The sequence below is a fragment of the Anabrus simplex genome, chromosome 1 (genome assembly GCF_040414725.1).
Source record: "Anabrus simplex isolate iqAnaSimp1 chromosome 1, ASM4041472v1, whole genome shotgun sequence".
Taxonomy (NCBI): domain Eukaryota; kingdom Metazoa; phylum Arthropoda; class Insecta; order Orthoptera; family Tettigoniidae; genus Anabrus; species Anabrus simplex.
Genome location: NC_090265.1, coordinates 1,033,262,412 through 1,033,280,590, shown reverse-complemented (window position 1 = coordinate 1,033,280,590; position 18,179 = coordinate 1,033,262,412). Strand labels below are relative to the sequence as shown.

Here is an 18,179-nt window from a genome sequence, read left to right as displayed (position 1 = left end):
AGGATTACAATAACCTTGTCAGGATATTATTTGCATGAATGGTTCAGAAGTTATGACCATTTTAGACTGTAGTGGTAATACGTGTCAGCAGGACGGGTGACCGCTGTCTCATATCACATGACGTCACGCAGAAGGCGAACAGGGAGAGAAACAAGTGAGCGCAATGCGGGAAGAGACCCCTCTGACGAACGTCTCTCTTACACATGTTTAATGTCTCCTTTTCGTATGGGAACTTTTGGACGACAAAATCTTGGAAAGGAAGGACAGTACCCTATTACTTTTGTCCCATTTGAAACGGAAAGTAACTGCAAAGGCACCAAAGAAATAAAATATATATCTGAGTCACTTAACTCTGTATTTTCTGACTGGAATTTTTGTTTGTAAACACTTTCATTACTACCACCATCACAGCCCCACTTGAATACTGCTTTTACCATATCATTTTCTTTAATACATTGTTTTATAACATCAGCTTGCACACTTACAAGTCAATGAATTGTGTGGTCGACAAGAGCCTGCAGTGTTACTTCAGCAGAGATCTCTGTCACCTTGAGAGCTGCCTTAGGAGGGTAGCACTTCAGTTTTGTTTCTCTCACAACATTATAGGTTGGATAAATGTTACTGTTCTTTTGCTTTTCCCCCAACTCTTATGTTGACATACTATCTCTTTGAAAACTCATTACCTATCAAAACCTAAAGCTTCTTCTGTACTGTAAAGCATGGGACGCACTGATGGTGATCTGAAAGCTCTCTTATGCCTCGTAGCCCTTTGTGGTGATGATTCCACAATATTCTGAAGAATCCCTGCAGTATCTCTTTTACCAGTGGATCTAAGTGGTACCTCTGCAGCCAGTAAAAATTCTTCATGAGATTTCTCTTCTACTAAACGCTGTATATGTCTGCATTTTGTTTTATCTCCACTTTCAGTAAAAAGCTTCCTTGGTCTTCCCATTCTTGAAGGACCAGGTTTCTCCGTTGCAAGTCCCTCGTCTTTATTAAATAATTATTCTTCTCCATCTAGCCATGCACTGCATTTGGTAAGAAAGCAATCTTTTTTTTTTTCTACCACACTGCTTCCATTTTATCCCAAAATTACGCTTAAAAGCACTTAGATATTTTAATAGTCCTTAAAATGTCCTTAGAAGAGTTATCAAGGTCATATTTGTGCACTACAAAATCATATAATGCTTCAGTAGAAGCCTTAATACACAATACCTCCTCGACGAGTTCCCATCTTTTCACAGCACACTGCCGCACCTGCGGAGTTAGTTCTGTAAACAATATTATATCTATCAAAAAGGCACGAATATGCACATTTTAAGGATGGAAATTGAAGAACACACTACAGGCTATATGTTGTGCTCTTGAATAAGGCTGAATTCTTACAAGTTTTCTTTATAAGTCTATGGGAATTTAAAGTCTATGGGAATTTAATGAATTTGAAAGTGATCATTACTTTTTCAATGGTCACAATTGACTCTGTATAACTCAACGAATATAATTCCGATAGTTATTATAAACATAAAAAAATGTAAGTGTTCACCCATTGTGACAACCTAATACCAAGATTAAACTAATGCGTTTCTCCTTCAGCGTTTTACCACAAAGAGAGTTCCTCGTCAACTAACGCATCGAGAGGTGTGCTATCAGAAGCGGCTGATGAATCACAACTTCAGTGTTCATTTTAATCTTGATTTATGATAGTGAGAGTCAAACAAACTCAGGCTAGTGTAGTTCCGACAGTGGGAAACAAAATGCATAGGGTAAAATATTGTTGAAATAACTTCCCTAAACGACTTTTGTTCAGCTAGATATGATTCCTGGCCCACAGTGAACTGGGGTGAAATGACTCTCTCTCTCTCTCTCTCTCTCTCTCTCTCTCTCTCAATTATATGAATCTACCACAGAGAGGATCTGGAGAAGCTGCTCTGTGATGGAAACAGAGTCTTCCAGAAGGAGATTGAGGTGAAAATAAATAAATTGAACTAAAACCAATATAATGAAATTCACTAGAATTAAGTCATGTGATTCGGCATGCATCACATTGATAGAGCATGTAAGGAGCAATTAACAATAGAAGAGAAATACAAAGACGTGAATATCACAAAACAGATTATAGTAGATTTAGGACACAGCCCCTAGTTATGTAGAGATTGACAGTTGATGGTTGTCCAGTTACTTGGCCTTTAGTTGTGTGCCGGGCTGTGTAGCTCAGACGAGAAGCTCTGACGGTAGAACACTGCCTTCTGAGCCACAGTTTTCAGGTTCGACCTCAGCTCAGTTTAGTGGTATTTGAAGGACCTCAGATATGCCAGCCTCAAGTCAGGATGCAAGAGGAAGTCCTGCGTCAAGATGCAAGAGGAAGTCCTGCAGGACAAAATTCTGGCACCTTGGTGTGCCTTAAACTGTAAAAGTACTTAGTGGAATGTAAGGTCAGTATTATTATTGTTACTGTATTGAGTTTGTAGGGTCCAAGTCCAAATCTTTGGCTAGTTAGCATTGAGGTTTTCGGTGCAGAGGGTCCGGGTTTGGTTCCCTGCTGGGCCAAGGATTTTAATTGCGTCAGGTTAATTCCTCTGGCTTGGGGACCAGGTGTTTGTTAACTCAGTTATACTCTTATTTTTGCTTGTGGTTAGGCGACCCTTGACATTGGTATGGGAGAATGATGATATAAAATAGCCTTGAGACCATAAAGCCGTAAATCTGACCTAAGCTTAACTGGCTCCTGCCCGCAATTAATGGAAGGAAGGATCAAAAGTTAGCATGTCCGTAGTTGTCGCAAGAGAAATTCCTCGTGAACCTGTGATTGTAGGGATTCTGGTGCCAGGTATCAGGCCTGTTGTATTATGTTAACAGATCTATCCGTTTCAATACCTTGGGTGGTGTAATATACTGTAGTTAAATATTTACAATATCCGTGGATAACCATTTTTGAATGCGGGTGTGGATGAAGGACGTGCGGAGATGATGTGGATAATATTTTGTATATCCGTGCAGGGCTCTACATATAGGGTTGGTATCAGGAAGGACATCCAGGCATAAACAGGGCCAAATCCACTTGTGCGCCACAATTCACACCTGTGACTCCACAGGGGTGGAAAAAGCAGTTGAAGAAAAAGAAGAAATTCGTAGGGTCCCAGTTTCAGTTCTCGGCCAGGCCAGGAATTACACACACAACCACACTGCTGACCACCACAGAAACATTAATTATTCTATATATCTCCCCATATAGGGTTCGCTCCAGGAAGGGCATCCAGTCATAAAACTGAGCAGAGTTCACTCCCTAAGTCTTCCAAACCTAATAATGTAATGAAAAATATATAAGTTCCTCACAGGCACACCTGCACATCTGGGATCAAGTACAGTTTGTGCGCTCCCGAAAACAGTTTATTTGTATGGCTAATATTATTTGATTATTCTGGGCAATGGAATGATGAAATGAAAGGAATTCAAGTTCACAAATAACTCTTATTAATCTGGTAAATTAAGAAATATGACTGTTGCTTGTAAATTAGGTTTACCCATCTAAGTTTGCCAACGGCCATAGCCGTGTTGAAACACCGCATCCCGTGAGATCTCCGAAGTTAAGCAACATTGGGCGTGGTCAGGAGTTGGATGGGTTGCCACGCGCTGTTGGTGGGGGGTAAGGGAATGGAGGAGCGGAAAGGAACTGGCCACCCTACCGCACGTAAACTCCAGCTCAGGAACACCTCTGCGGTGGTTCAGACCTGCCTTCGGGCAGAATAACCCTTACCTTACCTTACCATCTAAGTTTAGTAGTATGATGCACAGCAGGTCACGCTATATCAGTGCCAGTTGATATAGTCAGCCGAAGCATAGGAAATAATAGGCATATGGATTTCTTTTCCATTCTTGCAGTATCCAAGGAATTATCGTGATACATTTTACTACTTACAGTCTGATATCCTTGCATGCCAGTGTATGGCTCCCATACTGTGTTTAGAACCATCATTCCTGTAGCGGCGGAGCTCGTCAACTGTAGGTCAGTCATGTTGACGCTAGTGAAGGCTGGTTTTTCGGCAACAGAAGCCTGCAGTAGGAAAGGTGTTCCTGCATCTACCGCTAGGCGATGAGCCAAGCTTTATCAGGAACATACACAAGAAGCAAAGAGGCATATTCTACAGGCTGCCCATGCATCTCTACTAGAGAGCAAGATGAGGTCCTCCTCACAGCACTATAGGAGAACCCCTTCGTCTCAGCTTTCTCAGAGGGCGTTGTCTTTCTTTCCTAGTGTGGTGCAGACAGCATATAATTGAATTAAGGATGCGAGACTCTGAATTGCTTCGCTGTTAGAAAGTCCGTTGACTGAGGACGAAAATAATTGATTGCCTCACATGTGCCACGGGAATGCTGAACTTCACAGGGGAAAATGTAGTCTTCAGAGATAAATTCAGATTAGTAAAAGGGCATAGTTTTTGCCCTGGGACTCTCCACTATTAGACACACACACATCCGCCAAAAATAGAAAAAGAGTGTTCACGGATCGCGGCTGTCTGTGACTTGGTCATTCCAGCTCTGGAAATTTCGACTGTTAGATCGGCAGCCTAGTACTGTTCGTTAAAAGTGAGAAAATGTGTGGTTTTCCATTTGGTTGAGTATTTCATATGAAAGCATTGCTTTTAATCACACCATTTCTACTTACGTCATTGTAATGACCTATGTTCATTTCAGTTGGGAAAACCACTAAAACAGTCTTTCTGAGGATGTAGAAAGGTGAGTGAGAGAGAGAGTGTGTCTGCCATTATAATGAAAACTCCCCAACCTGATTGTGACTGATGGTAGGCAAGCGGGCTTACCCTTACAGTGAAAATTCCCTAACCCAGTCTTCAAATGAGAGAAGATGTTTGGTGACTTTCCCGTTGCGTTTCTAGGATAACATTAAGATCTATGCAATTTAATACAATCTTGCTCACGTGTACACTACCTAACCTAGAATTCTGTATAAAGCATGGGTACACCAGCTAGGATAATAATAAATTAGGATGCATCATGTGAGGTGTAGAATGATTGAAATACTAAGTTTAATATCCAAAAACAAGGAGGAAAAACAATACCCTATTCTAATTACACAAGAACCTAGTTTATCCGGTCCTCATTAATCCGGATCTCTGGTTTATCTGGATCGAAAATAATGAAATTTATTGTTACTTGTACAATATTTCTTTTACGGTGTCGACTTTTCTTGAATGTATTTTCCACCAAGTATAGTTAAGGACAGGAATTGGAAGTTATTCGGCCACGGTCGATCAAAGGTACCGACCCGGCATTCGCCTGAAATTGAGAATGGGAGACCGTTCCAAGGTCGGCCGAGGTGGGATTCAAACCCACGCACTACTAATTCATTGATGGTGAATTTGAAAATGAAACTGGCGCTCCATCAGAAGAAACAATGACTCTTGGAGAGGCAGCAATGCAGCTGGATGAACTGATGGGCTATTTAGAATCCTAGACTGAAACCACACTGGCAGAACTGTTGTTAATAAAACGTCTTTGTGATTGTGCTGCACACAAATGCTATACAAATGTAAAACAGAGAAAACTTACATATTACTTTAGTGCATAAAACAGTCATAAACGTAAGAAAAGTGTTCTTATTTTTTTGTACAATTGAAAAAAAGGTATTACTGTACAACTTATGTTAATAAATAATATAACATATACTGTATTTGTTTTCCTATCTTTTCCAGATCATCTGGATTTTCGATAATCCGGATCCATTCCGGTCCCACTTAATCCGGGTAAACAAGGTTCTTGTGTATCAGAAATCATAAGTGAGGGCTTGTTGCCCAAATCAGGAGTAAAATAGGAATTAATAATGATGATAATCATAATCATAAGAAAATATACCTTGTAAAAATAATTAAATTGAACAGGAATTTAAATTAAGGTAAAATAATTCCTTACGCTAAATGCACATAAACCATTGTAACTCTAGATGAAATAGATATAGAAAGGGTAAAGGGATTTTACTGCTTAGGAAGTATGGTCAGCCAGGATGGAAGTGATTTTAGAGATGTGGTGAGTCGTACAAATAAAGCCATACCTGCCAACTTTCTCAATTTAGGCGGGAGACTCCCGATTTTCAACAGTTCTTCCCGCCTCCTGATTATTCTATTATTTCTCCCACGTTTAACTTAATTTTGATTAACTTCAAAAAATTTGTTTTCAAATCCTGCCATTTCAGCTTTGTCGCAAGTACCCGGAAGTCCTTCGCTCATTGGCCACATTCAAATGAAATATAGACTGATTAATGTGCGCGAATGTGCGATGTTTATTGAAACCTGTATATCACGAGATGCGTATATAGATTTTTAATCTCTCCTTCTCGCGTGCTTTTTTTTTTCTTTTTTTGCGCTAGTTGCCTTATGTCGCACCGACACAGATAGGTCTTATGGCGACGATGGGATAGGAAAGGCCTAGGAATGGGAAGGAAGCAGCCGTGACCTTAATTAAGGTACAGCCCCAGCATTTGTCTGGTGTGAAAATGGGAAACCACGGAAAACCATCTTCAGGGCTGCCAACAGTGGGGTTCGAACTGACTTTCCCGGAAGCAAGCTCACAGCTGCACGCTCCTAACCGCTTGGCCAGCTTGCTCGGTCGTGCTATACTCATGTTCGTTCACATCAGTTTAGTCGATTCTAGAAACTAGTCACTAGATTTGGAGTCTTTTTTAGTAAGTTAGTGACATAATTTCAAAGATAGCGACTAGTGACTTTTCTAGAAATTTTAGGAGCCATTTGGAGTCAATTCTGGTGAATTTTAATTTATTACTTGATAAAAATAGCATTGCGCTTCGCATAAATGCGCGGGTGCATGATGCAATATATTAATGTATGCATTTGCTAGGTAATGGCATCTAAGTGCATGACCGATTCACACATGTGGAGCATGAGTTCATACTATTTTCGGGAAGCTTATCAGATATCGAACATCTCACTCACGTACTTCCTGTGAAGGATTCGAGATGTGTAATTTTTAGCCTTGTAGCCTCGTATAGCAACAGTCGGATTTTGAAACAGTAAGTGGTATAATATACTATGGTACTCCTGTATTGTGCAAGACATGTAGAATAAGCATTTTTGACCAATTGTATCTCCTGATTTCTCCTGATTTTTCCTGATTTTCATATCTAAATCTCCTGATATTCGGCTTTGTAAAGTTGGCAGGTATGTAAAGCCAAAGGAGCATTTGCACTGTTACAACCAATATAGAGATCCCCTCACATTCACATAAAAATAAAGCTAAGGACATTCAACTCAAATGTTAAATGTGTATTACTGTAGGGAAGTGAGACCTGGAGAGTAACCAAAGGCATTAACACAAGGTTACAGACTTTCATAAATCGTTACTTGAGGTATATTATGAGAACATGGTGGCCAAAGACCATTTCAAACAAAGACTTTTGGGAGGCCACAGGTCAAAATCCCATACAACAACAGATAATGAGAAGAAAATGGAGATGGATTGGGCACACCCTGAGAAGACCACAAGAAAGTATCACAATGCAGGCATTGAGCTGGAATCCATAAGGTAGTCGCAGACAAGGCAGGCCAAGGATTGCCTATATGAGAACCATAGACAGGGAGATAGCTGGAGTCATCAAGACATGGAGAGAGGTTAAAGCATTGGTGGCAGATAGAACATCTAGGAATTAAAGGAAATAAGTCAAGCAAGCCAAGACTTCCTTATGCAGTTACACTAAGATTACCCCAAAATCATATCACAATAAGAAAATTTAAGTTGTAAGTTACTGATGAAATGTTCTGCAGGACTCACAATCTAGTTTTTACAGATTAGAAGAGACTCACTTCAGCACATAGTAATGCATGCTAATAACTTAATATCAGAAGAAAAAAAAAAAGAAAAAAAAGGGTTTCCATAGCTAGAAAATGATGAATTGGTTAGTAATCCATTTAACCTGGATCAAAGATCCAGTCCTTATTGTACACACACACATGGTAGACCTAACTTACTGCTTTTACCAAGCACAAGTTCACCAAGTCTACATCTTCTGCCGTCTTTGTACAAACTGAAATCTCTTCTCACTCACTGCAAACAAGTGGCAAGCAGGCCAGGGGAAGGGGAAAGTCCAACTGGACATGCATGGGCTTGAAGTTGAGGTCCAATGCCCTACTTAGGCAGCCTTTAAGTAACGAAGCAGTTCTTGTAGAACCATAATAAAAATATTAGATCAGTTGCTAGTACTCTTTATACTAGGGTGGTCCTTATTTTTCAAGCTTTCACCGAGAAAGTTGGGCGTGTGGTTAGGGTCGCGCAGCTGTGAGCCTTCATTTGGGAGACAGTGGGTTTGAACCCCACTGTCGGTAGCCCTGAAAATGGTTTTCCATGATTTCCCGGAACCGCATCCACTGCAAGCGACCTCGAGCAGCGATTATAGGCGGCAACAAGCGACAGATCACACTTGAATGGGATTTGCCACGTGTAGTCGCCTGTACTCCATGGTTCCTGCAAGCATCTGGTTGTCTGTCATCATGAAAATGAAAAACCTACAACCTGTTTTCCAGTCATTGACTGGGTCAGGGATGTAATGAATGAAGCAGATATAGGCTGTTAGTACGATGGAGTCGCCACTCCCAAAGTGATTATTAGTGAATGATAGATGCTATGAAATGATAATGGAGAGTGTTGCTGGAATGAAAGATGACAGGGAAAACCGGAGTACCCGGAGAAAAACCTGTCCCACCTCCGCTTTGTCCAGCACAAATCTCACATGGAGTGACCGGGATTTGAACCACAGTATCCAGCAGTGAGAGGCCGACGCGCTGCCGTCTGAGCCATGGAGGCTTTCTGTCGTCGTCATATGCAACATTATTTTTATCATTACTACATTTTTCATGGATGTAGATAGTGAAAAGTTGATAAGTGCAGTTTGTGAAAGAACACCACTATGAAATATGAAAGATAAACGCTATCATTCTCGAGATATACACTGACTTAGCAAATGTCATGGGAGAGTCACCTAATAGCGTGTGCGGTCTCCTCTGGCCCTGCGAACTACAGTGAGACGCCGTGGAAGTGAGTTGACAAGTCCCTGGTAGTCCTCTGGACGCTGCTGACAGCAAATAGTTTGCAGAGCGGCCGCCAATGCTGGTCTGTTCGTGGGTGCAGGATCTATGGCACGGAGCCTGCGTTCCAGGATATCCCAGATATGCTCGATAGGGTTCATATCGGGGCTCCTGGGTGGCCATGGCAGTCGTTGGACCTCCGCTGAACATTCCTGGAACCATTCCCGGGCGATGTGGGAGTGATGTGGTGGCGCATTATCATCTTGAAACACCGCAGAACTGTCTGGGCGCTGGAAGGCCAAAAATGGGTGGAGATGGTCTCGGAGCAGCTCAACATACAGGGTACCATTCAAAGTCTCTTCCAGAACAGCTAGGGGGCCCATTCCATACCAGCAAAATGCACCCCAGACCTTAACAGAGACACCAGCGCCCTGGACCACACCTTCGAGGTAGGCGGGAACCATCGCATCATGTGGTCTGCGCCATACACAGGCCTCCCATCGGCGTGGTACAGTTGAAATCGTGATTCGTCCGACCATATCACGTTACGCCATTGTTCCAGTGTCCATCCCTGGTGACTGGCGACAAATGCACGTCGTTGTGCCTGATGACGTTGGGTTAACAGTGGCACCCATGTGCAGCGCCGGCTCCCATACTCCATAGAACCCATGTTCCTACGAATTGTCCACTGGGAGAGGTGTCTAGCACGGCCTGTGTTGAATTGAGCCGTGATTTGTTGCACGGTTGCCTATCTGTCACTATTGAAAATCCATCTCAGATGTCGCCGGTCACGGTCATCGAGGGTGGCTGGACGGCCGGTCGTTCATCTGTTGTGGACGGTGACACCCTCATTCAACCATTCACGATACACCCTGGACACGGTTGATCATGTGAATGACATGGATGTAGATTCCCATAGAGAATCTGAAATATTTGTATTTGTATTTGAAGTATTTATAAATATGTTCATGTAAATAAGGACAGTTTGGCTATTTTAAAAATGTTCTAAAGATTTCAATGTAAGATTGCACCAACATTAATCATTTTCCTTCTACATATTTTTAAACGTGTTTTAATTGTGTAAATTGTCATTTAGGAACTCACAACAAGTTTCCTCATCTTTATAACACATGTTACTTTATGTGACATTTTGACTAGAGTAATCAGGATCTTGATCTTTATCTTTTAGGCACGAGATTACGGCTGATGATGCCCATACAATGGGCGAAACATGTCTCGTTTAGTATGACAAGGTATAAATTTTAATTTTTATGAACCCAATGTGTGTGGAATAGGGGGATCTCAATAAACTTTTGTATCATTGTTGAATTAATGTACATTTCAATATGGACCAGTCATAAGATTTGTAACATGTAAGTTCATTTCAGTCGAGAGTTTGGACTTGTTGAAGAAATTAAGCATGTATTCACATTTCTTAAATATTGATCCTGCTTCTTGGCATGAAAATATTGCCTACATTAATGCCAAAGAGACTAGGAAAAATCTTAAGGTGGTAAATGATACAGCAGAAGTGAAGTTAATGCAAAATTTCAAAGGAATCTTAACAGCCGATGAAGAACAAAGATAATTCATTTTGTAATGTGTGCAAGATCACCAGAGGCAATACCCTGATTGTAGAAAAACATTTAAAAGAAAATTGTGCTAAAATTGGTGTTTATTTATGGTGTGTTAACACATTTGGTATTATTATATAGTAATACATTATTGTAGTAAATTTAAGTATATTTGCAAAAGTCTATATGTTGATTTCAGTTTAAAACAGGAGAATACACACATTGTTTCAGTACTTTAATCTTATTTAGATATTTGGATCCAGTGCTGCAAGGGTTAACATTAATTAATGTAATGAAATTTGGCACATTATCAAAGCATGCCCAAAAAAAAAAAATCCGGGGGGAGGGGGGGGTGTACATTGAGATTACTTTACTTTTTTGTGTTATCACCCATATAAGGACCACCTTAGTCTACACAAGGTTAAAGTGACACAAATATCAATGTTCTTTAATACAGGTTGAAAATAATAAATATATAAATTGTCTTGGGTTAGTAAGGTCCACATCTCTTCTAGCAACACGGAATCAGTATAATGAAATTAGAAAAATAAAAAAGAACGGGAAACTCGCATGGAGGATTTGAACTTACACCAGCTTCCAGATACCACCCTGTCAGTTCAACCCAATGCCTCTACCCGTACAGCTAACACGCAGCTCCCTGACTCACTTCATTTCTTTATGATGTATTTTGATTTGTTTTTATTTGTAAAAACTGAAGTTAAGTCTCAGGGCACATTTTTACTTTCTTCAGTGTTCAGTTTTGTAGCCCAATACCAAAACTCAAAGGAATGAATAGACTAAACTCGTATATATTTATAATCCCTGACTTAGGTTCATGTGTAAACCTACCTGACCAGATCAGGTATCAATAGTGTACTGATTAATTTTTTAGTAACTGTGCAGTCATATCTCCCATTATTATTATTATTATTATTATTATTATGATTATGATTATTATGATTATTATTATTATGATTATTATTATTATGATTATTATTATTATGATTATTATTATTATGATTATTATTATTATTATTATTATTATTATTATTATTATTATTATTATTATTATTATTATTATATATAATTCGCTGGGGCCATCAAGGACCACGTTAAGTCTTGTTGCATTTGACACTGAACTTGGCCTTCTTTAGAGCCCAAATTTCCCTCATTCTTTGTGAGTGGGCCTGCTTACGCTCCTCTGTCCAAGGGGCACCGTGTCTTCTCTTCGGTTGCTCATCTCGGTTTAGCCGGTTCGTCAATATTTTCTTGCGGAAGAGATCTCTGTTAAGGGCGTCTTCAGCTGAGATGTGTAGCATTTGAAGGTCTTCTTTGGTATTTCTAAACCAGGGAATTGTGGTTTTGGGGTTTGAATCAAAAAAGTGAAATATTTCTTTAGTTAACTTTCTTCCGTCCATTCTTTTCAGATGACCGTAAAATCGTGCCCGTCTTTTTCTGATTGTGTCGGTAATTTTCTCTATTTTGCTGTAGACTTCCTTGTTGGATCTCTTTTGATGGACTCCATTTCTGTACTTTGATCCCAAGATTCCTCTCACAATTTTGCGTTCTCTTTTCTCCAGTTCTTCAAGGAGTCCTTTGTTGGCATTTAGAGACAGGGTTTCGGCTGCATATAGAACTACTGGCTTCAGAACTGTTTCATAGTGACGTATCTTGGTGTTTTTTGTTGTAGATTGTGCGGGATGTTTGGTAGGCGATTTCTAGTTTGCGTACTCGCTCCTGAAGTGCTTCTTTGTCCAGTCCATTTTTCATGATGATCTCACCCAGGTATTTGAATTTGTGTACTTGGGTGATGTCCCCGTATTTTGTATGGAGTTTTGGTGGAGCCTCTTTGATGTTAGTCAATACTTCTGTTTTCTCAAACGATATCTGCAAACCAGTTTGTTCGGCAATTTCCTTTAAACTTTCAACTTGAGCTTTAGCGGTTTCTATGTCGTTTGAGAGAACAGCAATATCATCGGCAAATGCCAAGCAGTCTGTTGTGATCCCCTTAGATTTGGTTCCTATTCTCAATGGACTGTAGTTGGTTTCCTGTAATCTCACCCGCCAGGTTCTGATGATCTTTTCAAGAACACAGTTGAAGAGTATCGGGGATAGCCCATCACCTTGTCGGACTCCTGTTTTGATGTCAAAGGAATGCGAGAGACATCCGTGGAACTTCACCTTGGATTTTGTATCGGTCAGGGTGGCTCTAATTAATGCCAGCAGTTTCAAATCAACTCCAAATTCATTTAAGATGTTTAGCAGGACTTCCCGGTCAATGGAGTCGTACGCTTTCTTAAAGTCCACAAAGAGAGACACATGCTGCTTGGACCTTAGTGTACAATATCTGATGATCATTTTGAGATTTTGGCTCTGTTCAGCTGTTGAGCGACCTTTTCTGAACCCTCCTTGGTATTCACCTATTTGATGTTCGACTTGTGCTTCCAAACGCTCCAGGATGGCAAGTGATAGAATTTTGTAAGTCGCGGGTAGCAACGATATTCCTCTGTAGTTGTTGATGTTCTTCATGCTGCCTTTTTTGTGTAATGGATGGATCCAAGCTATTTTCCAATCTTCGGGTAGGGTCTCCTTGTTCCAAATTTCTTCTATTTGCCTTTGCAAGATATCAAGTGTTTCCTCTGGGGCATATTTCCATAGTTCTGCTACTACTGAGTCTTCCCCCGGCGCTTTGTTATTTTTGAGACGGGCAATGTGGCGCTTGATTTCATCTCTGTCGGGTGGTCTGGAATCTGGGTACCTGAGTAAGGGTCCCTTGGTTTCAATGGGGCTTTGCGGTTTAGAGCAATTAAGTAAATTCTTGAAGTAATCTGCCAGAATGCTGCAATTTTCTTCTTTTGACGTCGCCAGTGAGCCGTCCTTTCGCTCAAAGCATAGAGATGGTGGTTTATAGCCAGTGAGTTTGCGTTTGAAGGCTCTGTAGTACTCTCTGCGTTCATTCTTCCTAAAGTTTTGTTCTGTCTTTTCAATGAGAGATTTTTCGTATTTACGTTTCTCAGTTCTGAACACCCTAGCTGCTTGGGCACGCTGGGTTTTGTAGGTTTCCCAATCATTTTCTGATTTCGTAGAGTAGTACTGTTTCCACGCATTGAGTCTTTCTTGGAGGACTGATTCGCAGGCACCATTCCACCAGGGTTGCTTTTTGCTTCTCTTGATTTCTGCAACGTCTTTGGCGGCCTCAACGAGGAGAGTTTTGGCGTTGTTAAAGTCACAGTCATTTGGTCTAGCCTTCTCCTGGACCTTCTCGACCCTTTGCCGAAGTTTATCATTGTCGAAGCGTGTTATTTGTTTGGTTGTCTTCCTTGTGTTTGCGGGAATTGGTTTGAATTTGATAAGAGACATATAATGATCTGAGGCCACATTGATGCCTTTCTTTACCTTGACATTCATAATCTCAGGGCTGTTTCTCCTGGAGATTGCAACATGATCAATTTGGAACTCTCCGAGAGCTTGGACGGGAGAACGCCAAGTCATTTGTTTTCTGGGTAGATGGCGAAAGTGGGTCGACATGACCTGCAGGTTGTGATTTTCGCAAATGGACACCAGTCTTTTGCCGTTGGGATTGGTTGTTTTGTGAGCAGGGTAATTTCCTATAACTTTCTTGTACTTCTGTTCACGACCTAGTTGGGCATTGAAGTCACCCAAAAGAAGCTTGACATGGTGTTTGGGGATTTTGTTTAATTTTTCATCCAGTTGGTCCCAGAAATTATCAACTTCGTCTGGATCAGACTTGTTCTTATCGTTTGTAGGAGCATGTGCGTTAACTAGGGCGTAGGTTTTGTTCGCGCATTTAATTGTGAGTATGGACAATCTGTGATTCACAGGTTCGAAATTTGCAACCGATTTAAGGATCTTGGTTCTAACAGCAAACGCGGTTCCAAGCAACACAGCTCCATTGAGGATTCCTTTTTGCGCTTTGCTCTTGAAAAATCGGTAGCCTTCGGATTCAAAAATCTCTTCATCTGGGTACCTTGTTTCCTGTAGGGCCATTATGGATATCTTATTTTCGTGAAGAGCTTTGGTGAGGGTTTTCAGCTTGCCAGTTTGTGTAAGTGAATTTATGTTGAAAGTTGCTAGAAAGGTTTTAGATTTTGGCCTGAGTTTTTGACTCTTCGGGGTACACCGAGACGCTCCGATTCGTCTCTTGCATGATGTGGAGTCTCCCCCAGAATCCGAACGAGACTCGTGCACCGTGGCGTTCACGACGAGGGATTTATCCGAAGATTTACTCCCTGGGGTATGTTTCTTGAAATCTTGTGCCATCATGCTTTTTGACTTGACTTTGCTTTGGACGGGTACCCGTCCTTTTACAACTAGGGTTGTTAGCCCTAGAGGTTGCCTCAAGATGTTTTCTGGCTTCTGGTCATTTACCAGTCTTCGCCGTAACCCTGGCAAGGGACCAGTTTTTTTCACGGTGGTATTTTATTTCCCTACTACCCTCTGACTCTGCTGGCGGCAGAGCCAGCGAGCTTCCCCAATTCCAATGGGATGCGCCCGATGGAGGTAACCGGTAAATCCCCACACGGGTATTATTATTATTATTATTATTATTATTATTATTATTATTATTATTACATGAATTTATATTTATTTTTTCTTTTCTAGATTCATAATGATCACTTCTTATTGTAGTTCATTGAAATGCAATGTCTTTATTTTGTTCAATTCCTCTAATTATGGTTAATATTGTGCATTGTTTTGTAGAGAAGTTCAACGCACTCAGGGTGTCTCAACAACTGACTTGGTTGGTCGCATGTTGCTGTTGACACGTCAGCATTTTCAGCGGGGCGCTCAGGAGTATGAAGTAAGACGTGAAAGTTCGTCCTCGATGGGGCAAGATTCTGCTGCTCGTAGCCCATGGACAGGGTGTTCACAGTTCCTCCCAACTACGCAGAAGATAATCAATTTTAGTGATGGCAAGTCTCCTAAAGTAAGTGAGTGTATAGTGAATATTATTATCCCTAAAGCGGGCGCACCTATAAATGTTACATTGCCAGGCGCGTGGTGAATTTCGATCACCATTCATTTTTCTTAGTCTTAGCAACTGGTTAACAAGTACTAACTCTTACATGACTGATATTGTTACTCCTTATGTGCTTTATAATACTTGAGACATAATAATTACAACACAAATTACAAGTGACAGCACATACATATAATAATAAAAGGTAAAAATGTTCATGGGTAGAAGACTGAAAATAAAATTGAAACAGATGAATACTTAACTCATGAGAACTTAAAATGAAACATTTCTAACAATCTTCATTAATCATTATCCTCACAGCTTACACATCTAATGCTTTACACACAAAGTTATGACACTGATTACACTTCATTGTGGTCACTTGATTTTGTTTCCACTCACAGTGAATGCATCGTTCTCTCTTTGATGGCAATTTGTTTCTTCTAATGTTTCTTCCTGATGGTATGGGGATAACTCTGCCTGGATATCCAGAGGCAGTGTTCCTATCTTAGCTCGTTCAACCAACCACTTATTCATGAGTTGAAACAAAAGATTTTCAATCCTAGGGGTAGCCCTTGAAAAGCTAGTGGTGCACCACATTGTTTCATCTTTCCCAAGAACAAAAACCCTAGTTCGTCGTGTTCATGCTACCAGCTATGCATACATCAACTTCTTGTTCACTCTCACTGTCATGATCAATGTCGGAATAATTTACCACTACATCTTCACCATCAGAAAAATCACAAACTTCACCTCCCTCAGATCCTTCCTCATCAGATAATTCGTGTAACAGCGTTTGTATGTCTTCAACCTTCACAAACTTCGCCCTACAATAAAAATAGGTACAGTAGAAGTCCGCTATAGCGAGTACGGTATATAACGAGAACTCCGATATAGCGACGACCTTCTTCTGTCCCTTCAAAATTCCTATATTAAACTGTGTATCGTCCTTCGGTTACAGCGAGAGCGTTATCACTGACGCATCCATTATTACGAGCGATTAAGCACGTGCGATTTTTTCCATAAGTGATATTTATGGACCCCAGCGATAATATTGCATACGATCGATTATCTTCGGCATCGTTTCCTCGCTATGTGCACTAGAGAGATCTCTCGTCGACATTCGAAGGCGATGTCGTAGTCGAATAGTAATACCCATCGACTGCTGTTCCGTAAAGAAAATTTGAAATGAAAGAGAACATATTTTCGTAATAAATGAGTACCGGTAAATAAACGGTTGTTAACTCGTTAAAAATTAAGACGGATTAAATGACCGCTTAATTTTGAGACTAAATAATCAATTGAGTAAGAAAGGGATACACCTCGAGATATGGCAGAGTGTTTAATTTGGATTTCAGAGGTTAGTTTATATTTTCTCGCGTCTGGTTAAATTACGGAACGGCTATTATGAAAATGTATATCGAGAAGGTTATCATTTCTCCACTGGCGCTTGAAGTGTGTTTTCATCATACGTATAGTATGGTTAAGTTAGGATAGGTGACGCCGTTTGAATAAGAAAACTGAAACGTTTGCGAATAAATGCGATCGATCTTCTTCAGTACCGTACGGTATAGTTTTCTCACTTCGTGCATTTGCGAGTTCTCTCGTTGACATTCAAAGGCGATGTTGGAGTTGATTAGTACCTAATACCCGTCGACTGCAGTTTTCTAAATTAAATTCGAAATTAAAGAGAATAACGCGTTTCGTAATAAATGCGTAAATAAAATGGCCGATAGCAGTTGTTAACTCGTTAAAAATAAAGACTGAATTAAACGATATCTTAATTTTAATGTTATATACGGAAATTAAGGAAGAATGTAATACACCTCAAGATATGGCAGAGTACATCACTGATTTCAGAGGATATTTCATATCTGCTCGCGTCTAGTTAAATTTCGGAAAGGCTATTTAAATGTAAATTTTTCGTGAGGAGGTTGTCATTTCTCTACCTGCGTTTGAAATATGTTTTCATGGTACATATACGGTTAGGTTAGGTGATGCCGTTTGAAGAAGAGAAGTGAAGTGTTTGCCACAGAAACCTCTGGAGTGATACCGTATTTCTCCGAATCCAAGACTTTTTTCCTCAGAATCTCATGAGAAAACTCAAGGGTTGTCTTGCATTCGCGGTCTAACAGTAAGTTAATGGATACCACTGACAACTACTGCGGTAACCACGCTACTTCTTTTCACACGCGCACAAAACTCGTTGACAATAAACGACCGCCTCCTTAGTATAGCCTACATCACCAGTGAAGTTACACACAGGATCACAGGAAATAGTGAAGAGAGTATGGCGTTCTATTAGCCTTTACAAAAACGTTTCTCAAATCTGCAGAATGACATCAAAACATGCGAGCCTTCGAATTCTTAGAAAGGCCATGGCTACTCAGTGGCAGAGTTATAACGCGTCTATTGTACCTCACGCTTAACAAAATTAAGTTTTATAGACAGCAGGAATATCTTCGGCATTGGCCTAACGAAAGTCAATATTTGGCGTTAGCGTGAAGACAAAGAGCGGAATGGCCATACCGTGGCTCAGTTAACTCGTTCGTTGACTTTCGACGTCCACGATTAGGC

At 40.5% G+C, this 18,179-nt stretch overlaps 1 protein-coding gene across 1 annotated transcript in view; it reads left to right on the top strand.

Moving 5' to 3' along the window:
* The window catches only part of Pect (phosphoethanolamine cytidylyltransferase), a 132,702-nt gene that overhangs the window by 52,029 nt on the left and 62,494 nt on the right, over positions 1–18,179 (top strand). The window contains exon 5 of the mRNA XM_067136991.2: positions 15,344–15,569. Coding sequence (XP_066993092.1) covers positions 15,344–15,569 — 226 coding nt within the window. The remainder of the gene's footprint in view (positions 1–15,343; positions 15,570–18,179) is intronic.